The sequence below is a fragment of the Rhinoraja longicauda genome, chromosome 6 (assembly GCF_053455715.1).
Source record: "Rhinoraja longicauda isolate Sanriku21f chromosome 6, sRhiLon1.1, whole genome shotgun sequence".
NCBI classification, from domain to species: domain Eukaryota; kingdom Metazoa; phylum Chordata; class Chondrichthyes; order Rajiformes; family Arhynchobatidae; genus Rhinoraja; species Rhinoraja longicauda.
Window position 1 is genome coordinate 78,680,052 of NC_135958.1, and position 10,451 is coordinate 78,690,502.

General features: G+C 44.7%; 1 protein-coding gene across 1 annotated transcript; it reads left to right on the plus strand.

Annotated features, from left to right (window-relative positions):
- The first annotated feature begins 4,214 nt into the window (after positions 1-4,214).
- LOC144594963 (UPF0450 protein C17orf58 homolog) lies at positions 4,215-9,169 on the plus strand. Its single transcript, XM_078401908.1, has 4 exons — positions 4,215-4,323; positions 5,784-5,861; positions 8,329-8,520; positions 8,922-9,169. The coding sequence occupies exons 3-4, from the start codon at positions 8,379-8,381 to the stop codon at positions 9,134-9,136; spliced, it is 357 nt and encodes a 118-aa protein (XP_078258034.1). The 5' UTR covers positions 4,215-4,323; positions 5,784-5,861; positions 8,329-8,378; the 3' UTR covers positions 9,137-9,169.
- The last annotated feature ends 1,282 nt before the right edge of the window (positions 9,170-10,451 follow it).

Genomic DNA, 10,451 nt, shown 5'->3' on the forward strand with positions numbered 1-10,451 from the left:
GTAAGTAACTCAGCATACAAATCGAAGGTATTTATTCACAAAATGCTGGAGTAACTCAGCATTCTGAATTACTCCAGCATTTTGTGAATAAATACCTTCGATTTGTACCAGCATCTGCAGTTATTTTCTTATATCTTCCCAGCCACTGGGTCGGTCGGAATTGCCTGCTTTGTTTTAACAAAGCGAAGTAGTCAGACATTCACACACACAATGCTGGAGTAACTCAGCAGGTCAGGCAGCATCTCAGGAGAGAAGGAATGGGTGACGTTTCGGGTCGAGACCCTTCTTCAGAAGTAGTCAGTCAGATTAGCATTCACATAATAGGGATCACAGAAGCAGTTCTCAACATAACATCAGTATTTCTTAACGTGCTATAATCATACAATTAAGTAGGAAACCGATTCAAAGGCTCATTAATTTACAATTAAAGCAGCATATAATTGTGGCATCTATTGGCACAGCAGGTGCAGTATTTTCTATTCAATCCTGTAGAAAAAAACAGAGTTGTATTGCCTCTTCTCGATGATAACAGAAGAGTTTGATGCATCTATTAACCAAAATCGAGTTGATTATAATTTTCTGGACTGGCATTGAAATGAGAAAGTGAAAGTGAATAAATATGTAACAGTGTCGAACAGTTATTGTTGCAGAAATAGTGCATTGCCGCTGTTTTCTAAAGCTGTGTGTGTACTGAACCTAGCGCGACTACGGAAACCATTTCATAATATGAATAACATTCTCCAGCCTTCCTGAAAAGATGTGGAGACGAAACAGTCCTGCATTCGTGTTCCAGGCACTTTATTTTAAAATTCTACTGATTTCTGCACTATATCATAGAAATTATTCGCATATTGCCTCCGAAGATTATTTATGAAGTGGAAAATAATGACATCTGATCCTGGTGAGAGTTTGGCCCGGGTTGTGGCGTTGTCCCTGATTAGCATAGCGCAGGAAGAGTATAAAACGAGGGGACTCCACTCTCTGCCTCCACAGTCTACATCATGCACGGACTGTTACTAATCCAGATCTTCTCGATCGCGGTATTTTTTACATTTATCAATGCAAACAATAAAGGTGAGTGGAACATTTGTTTGCATCCAACTCCACGCTAAACACGTTTATGTCATTTCAAAAAAAGCTCTTCTGTATTTGAAAATGTGCAAAGATTTTAAGAATTTACATTTAAATATTTTAGGATTTATTTTCTTTGTAGCGAATTGGGGCAAGATAGTCGCATAATTTCGAAACAGTCTGTGGAGTTATTTGTGCAATCTGTACGAGTGTTACATGTTAAAGGAAAAATAAACTTTCTTTTGAACTGGTAAGCAAGGTAAAACAAGTTGGGAATATTCGGAGTATGATACTGCAAACTAAATTAACGTATGATGTATCAAAATGTGTTCTGGGGTGTTTAGGTCTATTATTGTCACGTATATCGAAGTACAGTGAAAAGCCTTGTTTTGCATACATACTGTATAAATACAACCAACTCAAACTAAAGTTCAACAAGTGGAGCAAAACGGTTGAATATGACACAAAGGGTGGATTTGTAAACACCCTGGTTATGTCGGGGATGACTGATAATTGGAACACGTTCTAACTAGATGCTCGAAGCGTCTCAACAGTGTGAATCTGGCGAATGCGATGCTCAAACAAGCGGGTTTATGAATGTCTCGAGGTTTCAGAATAGTCGGCACCGTCCATCTCAATACAACTAGACTGGTTATGGGGTTTAGGATGAGCGAGCGGTTTGTTAACCATTGAGCTGCAGGGGTTTTATTTTTGAGAATACATCAAATCAAACAGCCAGACAGAAGTGACAAATGGTGCTTTGGTAGAAATTGGGTGAGGACTGAGCCCGCAAACCAGCTGCCCAGCGCGACTCTGCTTTGAAGTAGTGGGAATCGTTATTTGTGTGAATGTGGTAGTAAATTAGTTAAAAATAATCATGTCAAATCGAGAAAAAGCCCCAAGGGGGGGAATTGAACTTAAATTTGAAAGAAAAATGAAATCTGGGAACTCTAGAAACAGTCTGGAGAAGGGTCTCGATCCGAAACGTCGCCCATTCTGTTTCTCCAGAGATGCTGCCTGTCCCGCTAGGTTACTCCAGCACTTTGTGTCCAACCTGGACCAGTGGTGTTGTAAAACAATTTCAGTAAAGCCTTAGTCTAGAGAAAATGTGATTGCGAAGATTTTTTAAAGACTGGAGGTGTTCACATTTCCCACAATAAATGTTATTTCCATTGGCCAGAAAGTGTTATGCAGAGGATAAATGGTAAAACAAACAAAAGTGCGGTAATTTACGACCAGAATAGCAAATGTAAAGGTTATTCCCAAGAGGGAATTGATTAATTACCTGGAAAGAAAAACAAAATAGCAGAGAAATGGATGAGAGATGGGACAGGGAGTTGTAGACAAGCGGAGCTGGTGATGCTGGAGTCTCGCGTGGAACACAGAGTGTTGCAGTAACTCGGCGGGTCAGGCAGCATCCCCGGAGGCAAGGAATAGGCGACATTTCGGGTCGGTCTGAAGGTCAGCCGGTGTCCCTGTGTTGGGCACATCGCTCAGATAATGTAAGGGGTGCGGAGAATCACACCACATCTCACAAGACATCCTGAAACTGAGATGGAGGGTTTAGAGTCAAGATTGTCAAATGTACCGACAACGGAACATTAAAATTATCACTTGCATCAGCATAGCTGGCCTGTAAACACAGTACTCACGGATAATATATGAACAGAAATTCAATCAATCAGTAACCGCAATATTACACAATACACATAAATCCCTTAGTACAACCAAAGACAGTCCAGGTGAGTCGACAGCTCAAAAAAGGTCACCTGACCATGTTCTACAGAGAGGTATTTATTCACAAAATGCTGGAGTAACTCAGCAGCATCAGGTCAGGCAGCATCTCAGGAGAGAAGACTTACATTACATGTTCTACAGAGATGTTGCCTGACCCGTTGGGTTACTCCAGCACGTTGTGTTTGGACAGCAGGTGGTAACTGTGTTGAAAGAGTGGGTCGGCTCAGAGATGTGTTTGGGGGTGTGGGCTTTGAGGGCGCTGGGTATGGAGATGGAGCTGGAGGGAGTGGGATGCGACGGCGTTGGACTGACTCTAGGCACAGACCATTGTGAATAATAGATGTTTTTAAAAATTCTCTCTTTTCTTCAGTAAAGTCAGTAAATCAACCGTCCAACAACAAAATAATTTTGTAAAAATAAAAGACACAAAGTGCTGGAATAACTCAGCAGGATAGGCAGCATCTCTGGAGAACATGGATAGGTGACGTTTCAGGTCGGGACCCTTCTTCAGACTGATTGTAGGGGATGGGGGTGCTGGAATAGAGGAGGGGCAGAACAAAGTCTGGCAGGTAATAAGCGAACACAGGCGGGGGGGGGGGGGGGGTCAGGTGAGAGGAGCAGAATTAGGTCATTCGACCCATCAAGACTACTCCGCCATTCAATCATGACTGATCTATCTTCCCCTCTCTGCCACATTCTCCTGCCTTCTCCCCATAACTCCTGACATCCGTACTAATCAAGAATCTATCTCTGCCTTAAAAATATCTATTGACGTCCTCCACAACCTCCTGTGGAGATGCTAGGCGGGTAGTTGTAGATCTTCAAGGGTGAAATGGGTGGAAGTATCTCAACCTCTGTGCTTCCTTTGTGTAGGTCTCACTCCACACTTTGGGAAGTTTACTGATGGCAGATCTGCCTCCACCCTGGTCTCCTGGACCCTCGACGACCCGGCCAAGCTGGTGAAGTTGCAGCACATGAACCGGAGCCCACCCGAGCCCCATCCGCCCGCCACTGGCGCGTTGGCCGGGAGGGAGGGAGTTCATTATTACCCGGCCAATGTGAACGGTGGAAGATCCCGGGACCCCCTCACGCCACTGCGGCTCCTGGAAGCTCGGATGGGGAACTCGGAGAGGCAGAAGGTAACGGCGGGGGGACATCCAGAGGGGTGGTCACCCAGCGACCTGCGAGGACTTCTATCTTCGTTCTATGAAGACAAGTCCAAGCTGAACAGGTCTCCCACCTTCCACAGCCTTCTGGCCAAGACTATGCACTCAGGTTCCTCAATATACGAGCTCCCCGTCAACCATGAGCTCCACCTTCAACTCAGCGACGCACATCGTGCAGCAAGAAGGGGCCAGGGTGTTCCGAGCACTGGTCTGGACCCCGAGGACAACCGGCCGAGGAAATCCACCCGCCCCAGGACGAGCGACACGTTGGTTAATGGCATCAACTCACCATCGGACACCAGCCGCCGCATCGTGAGCTTGTTCTATCACTTCAACATCCTCAGGGAAGGTATCTCAACCCGATAGACCTTGACTGTACACCGCTCCTCCTCTAGGGCACTCGAGGAGTGGCGCAGCCGGTAGAGTCGCTGCCTCACAGCACCAGAGACGCGGGTTCAATCCTGACCGCGGGTGCTGTCTGTGTGGAGTCTGCACGTTCTCCCTATGACGAGCTCCACTTTCCACTCACATCCCACTGTCGGTTTATAGGTTAATTGGTGTAATTTTAGATTAGCATCAAAGTTAGTAAAGGAATGATATTTAATTCATCTTCTGTGAATGCCAGTCTTGGAGAAGTTGTGGGTGGGGGGTGTGGGTGGGGGAGGTGTGGGTGTCACTCTTCCCTCTAATCCTTTCCGCAGACGGACTCAGCCGCCTCTAAATTAAAGATCAAATGGACGCAAAAAGCTATTAAAGGGAGTCGGCGACGTTTGGGATTGTGACCCTTCTTCCTTCTCTCGGGGATGCTGCCTGTCCCGCTGAGTTACTCCAGCATTTTGTGTCCATCTTCGGTGTAAAACCAGTATCTGTAGTTCCTCCCTGCACACAAAGATCAGATGGGTTGAGATGGGTAAACATCTTGTTGAAAGGACACAGTTTTGGGACCATCTGGCAAGATCTTTGGACTTGTTTTTCTTAATTCTTTGCAAATTGGTGAAAGAATGAGATTTGGACCTGGTTATTTTTTTCAGCAGCAGCTCCACGACCCACTATCCTGTTCTAACCCCCCTCCTTCGATACTAAAGTAGGGTGGTGGGTATGGGAGCAGCTGGGAACGTGGGGGCTGGTTTCTAGCGACCATTTTCTCTCTCTGACCCTGGTGTTGTGGGAACTGAGGTCGTGTCCAGGAGCCCCCGGCACCAACTGGGAAGGATGATGATGATCGGGGCGGAGCTGGGAACAGCAGGCGAAGGCAGAACAGACGAAGGGAGTCTTGTGTCGGGAGGAACTGCAGGTGCTGGTTGACACCGAAGGTAGACACAAAATGCTGGAGTAACTCAGCGGGACAGGCAGCATCTCTGGAGAGAAGGAATGGGTGAATGGGTCTCGACTCGAAACGGGTGTCTATCTTCGAGGGGAGTTTTTTCTCTGCTTGGATTCCGCTCCGGGAACACCTTGCCCATAGACGGTTCCCTGCTTTTCTGATCTCCTACTGTCTGACTTTTAACAGGGTAGCATACATCTGCCGACTTTCTGGTTGGTGATGGGTCAGAAAGAATTAAAGCATCTATTAATTTCACACGGCCTTTAAATTAGTCAGGTGTCGCGTCCGGGCGTGGGAGTTGAAATCAAGCCCATTGTAGTTTCGTTTTACACTCTGCCCAGTCACTTCTGGTTCGCTAACATTTGTCCTCACCGATGCAAGGAACAGAACATTTTGTTTGACAATCTGCTTTTATGATTTCATATAAAACTTGCTCAGAAATTCTGCTGGCGCCAGCTGTGAACTAAACTGATTGTTTTCCGCAGATCACAACAAACAGTTGTGTTCAATTGAATGCAAGAAGGAAAAGAACGAGAGAGAGTTCTATTGCAACAGTGATTTTGGTAAGAGGACATTGACATTTCCATTGATTTTTGATAATATCTTAATTTTAATATCAATTTTAATTTCAGACAATCAATTTCAGGCTAATCAATGTCGGGTCGGATTCCCCAGTGATCTGATGGTTTTCTGAAATGAGTGCACCATATATCAGATGAGATCTTTATATTCCATGAAACATTTTTGATTATGACACTCTGCTTACAGGTTGGAATAAACTCAACATTCTATCACTTCATGTGAGAGCGTAACTTCCAGTGCCTTTACCCCTGCTCATATTTTCTTGTAGACACAAGGAACCGCAGATGCTGGTTTACCAAGAAAGACACACAGTGCTGGAGTAACTCAGCAGCCGTGGCAGCATCTATGGAAAACATGCATAGGCGATGTTTCGTATCAGTCTTCAGTCTGAAGAAGGGTCCCGACGCGAAACGTCGCCCCTATCCATGTTCTCCAGAGATGCTGTCTGGCCTGCTGAAAGGATCAGATGATCCAGTCATTTTGCTATGTTTCACATGACGACTGCTGGTCTCTTGAGATCTCTGTGGTTATATTAGGATGGGTGTAAGTTAATTCGTGAAAAGTCAAGTCACGAGTGTTTAATTATCATATGTACCAAACAATGAAATTCTTACTTGCAGCAGCATAACAGGTCTGTAAACTCTGGTTACCAGCTTCCAGAACGCTGTAGGTTCTGGAATCATTCCAGTTGATTGGGAGAGGGTGTGCCCCTACCATGAAAGAGAGAGGAAAGAAGGTAACTATTGATCTGTTAACTTAATATCAGTGTCATAGAGTCATACCGCGTGGAAACAGGCTCTTCATCCCAACTTGCCCACACCGATCAACATATCCCAACCACAGTAATCCCACCTGCCTTTGTTTGGCCCATATCTAAACTGTGGTAGGGAAAAACTGGGAGACTCCTCAAATGTTGCAAAAATCTGTAGGAAAAAAAAGTGCCTATAACATTCTGGAAAATAGTAACCAGTTTACAAGTGTGTTATGCTGTTGCAAGTAAGAATTTCATTGTTCCGTGGCCAGTTCATATGACAACTAAACACTTTTGACTTGACTGTTCCCTAGTTAAATTACACCCATTACTACAACAAGGATAAACTGTGTTCAGTCATTAATCAGATGTCACATTTGAGAAATGGTTGGGGATTATTAATTTATGAGCTACACACAGACCGTGTGGATTTGTGGAGTTTATGGGCTTATTTTCAAACTAGGCATTCACTTGATGTAGACTTTGTGGCTGGTTAGAGAATGCTTAGTTCATTGCCACATTAAGATGATTTATCTTTTACGAGTGCCTTTCATATCCCTAGTAAGCAAGTGCAAAGCTCACTGTAACCAGTGCAAATCTTTTGGAAATGTCTTGATTGTTGTAAAGATGCCTGCCAGATACATGTGGTAAGCTTCCAAAAATAACATTTGCTTTCCATTTAGATTGTGGAATAAACATTATTTGGACCATTGTGGATAACTCCCCAATGGAATCTACTACCAATGGTCTATCATTAGCAGTCTCTGTCTTTGGAATTCCATCCCAACAGCCCGCTCCGTCTTTGACTAAACCTTCAGTCATCTACCCCAATACCTCCCCAAATTATATCTGTTATTTCTTGTTTGCCGATGTTCATGTTAAGTGGTTTTCCCATTTTTTATCTTTGTCAGAGAGGATGGTCTCACTGAGTTAATTGACAACCCTAATTGTAAATATTATGAATATTTGAGTTCACCCCAAGATGACGAATGGACAGTTTTAAAGTTAATTACTTTACAAGGACAACACTGAATATATGGAACCCTTCTCCTGTCCCACTTTTCCCAACTCCCACCATCAGGCCACCTCATTCCAATGTTTACAAATTGATTGAGGCCACAATAACGCACGAAAGAAGATGTGAGACACCCTGGGTGCTTGGCCTAGACATCGCTTGGTTTAGTACAACAACAGAAGGGGCAAATACATAACTTGTGTTTAGGAGTTCCTTCAGAAGCACTTATGCTCCAAAGAGAGGAATCAGACTGAAGAAGGGTCCCAACCCAAAATGTTGCGTGTCTGTGTACTCCAGAGACGCTGCCTGATCTGCAGAGTTACTCCAGCACTTTGTGTTTTTTTTGCAAACCAGCACGTGCAGTTCCTTGTATCTCATGGGTAATGATCCATTTGCATGGGTTCACATCCTGGGGTGAATGTGGCTTTGTACGTTTCCTGTATATTCATCCTAACTGCATCTTCTCTGGCTACACAAGATGACATTGAACTCTCTTGGTGGGAAAAACCATGGTTTATTTTCTTTTTCAAATAATAACATTTTCTGGTGGAATTTCAGCTCAGCCATCCCTGCTGGACTTTGAAAGGAAATGTACTGCTGTGATTTCCCGTTACTGGATCAGAGGACTGAAAAGGAAATGTGCAATACTTACATTGACTGTCATTTTAATGTCTTTCAACAGCAATCAATGGCATTGTCCATGATATAGTAACCCTCGATAAAGGGCTGCAAATGGTGACGTTACTGGTGGACAGTGATGGATTCTACCGCATGGGTCGCCTCTATGTCACACCTGATGGATTCTTCTTCAAAGTACACATTCTTGTGATTGATACATTCAACTGTAGAAGACTTTGTCCAGACTTGAAATTTGGTGAGTTCGGTTCTGCACAATTTTAACACAAGGAGCAGGGGTCTGGGGGCAGGGGGCTGCTCTGTGCCACATCATTCAGCTCTCTGCCCCCCAGATCAAAGCCACATGTATGAAAGTTTCTATGTTGTAAACAGAATTGCTATATGAAACTAATTTAGGCTGTCTCACTCTCTCTTATTTCATCAATAACCATCAAGCAAGAACATTCCCCAATTTGCTATTGACTGGCAATGTCATTAAACTTGGTCCCACAGTTTCTCAAGCATGTTCTGCCTTTTAGATAAGGCATGGTGGATCCGCTGATGGGAGAGAGAAGACTGAGGGGACTACCGGGAGGGGGCGAGAAAAATCTGGGGCAAGATTCCAATATTTTGTTAATGTTTTTTTCTGTATAAATTTAGGTGGTAGATACATCATGATGGGTCTGATATATCACAGAAGATACCCACTACCCATGTGGGTACAAGAACATGCCTCTGGGAGACTCAAGCCTGGAGATGGTCTGGTGAAGAGTAGCAGCTACGTGAGAAGATTTAACAAAAAGAGGGACCAGAAAGTCCAACTCTTGCGTGACAGGCACTGTGGATCCAGCTTCCTTGGATCTCAGCAGAAATAAAATCGGTCAGCATGTTTCCAGCATCTGTAATAATATCCAAGTGTTGTTTAGAGCTGTTAATTGTAATTATGAAGAATGTAGCTCAACATTTTGGAAGTGTATTATATATTTATAGTTTTGGATTCTGTCTCTGCTTATTTTTTCAATTCGCCTGACTGCTAGGGAGGTGACCCTAGCAGTCAGGCAGCAGATGGGGCAAGTATCAGCCTTCGGTTGTCCATTTTCCTTGCTGCTCACGCCAGTCGCCCAGAAGCCAGGCTTGCCCTTGGGGTGACACCTGGACTCAATGGCTTGGGGACACACACCATGCGGGCTCACACTTGGGCATGAAGATGAGGCACCACTGTTCATTTCCTCAGTGCTTTCAGGGGAGTGAATAGTACTCAACAAGCTTTAAGTACCAAACAATCTGTTGAGAAAAAAAGTCACAAAGCACTGGAGAACCCCCCCCCCCCCCCTCCCCACAAAATGCAGGAACCTTGATCAGTCTGACCCAAAACGTCACCTAGCCATATTCTCAAAAAGATGCTGCTGAGTTACTCCAGGACTTTGTCTTTTTTTTCTTTGTAAACCATTATCTGCAGTTCCTTGTTAATGCAATCTGCTGGGGAACTTGAGACACAAGGAACTGCCGATGTTGCAATCTTTGGTAGAACACAAATTCCTGGAGTAACTCAGCGGGTCAGACAACATATCTGCCGAACACGGATAGGTGACAATTCCATTCAGTCTGAAGGGTCACGACTTAAAAACAGCGCCAATCCACATTCCCCAGAGATGCTGCCTGGCCCGCTGAGTTACACCACTGTAGAGCACTTTGTGTTCTACGATAGAATAACTCAGCGGGTCCTGCAGCATATGTGGATGGAAAGAACATAGAACAGTCCCTTCAGTCCACAATTCTCACGCCCAATATAATGCCAAGAAAACTAATCTCCATGTCTGCAGGTGTCCCATATCCACGTGCCTCTCAAAAATCATTATCGTATCTGCCTCTACCCTGCATGTAGTGTTCTGACCCGGAATGTCGACCTTTCATCCTCCACAGACGCTGCTCAACAGGCTGAGTTTCTGCACCAGATTGGTAGTTGGGGTAGTTGCATCTGAAGGCTCACGTTTCTCTGGCCTTTCGACACCGTCACAGTTCTGTATGCTGGTACATGTCCATCACCAGTTATTCGGGGGGGGGGGGGTTGTCCGGATAAAAGGAGGGGTCGGACCACCAGTTGCCGGAAAATCGGATCGGTGGTGGACCTGTATTAATTTTAGAAGAGCACTGGATAGCAAGGATCAGCCCTGGCAAGACCACTGTACA

Excerpts from the sequence above, each read along its gene's own strand:
- LOC144594963 (XM_078401908.1), top strand. The coding sequence starts at position 8,379 with ATGGTGACGTTACTGGTGGACAGTGATGGATTCTACCGCATGGGTCGC. Across the intron at positions 8,521-8,921 it reads TTGTCCAGACTTGAAATTTG|GTGGTAGATACATCATGATG; the intron begins GTGAGTTCGGTT and ends GTATAAATTTAG.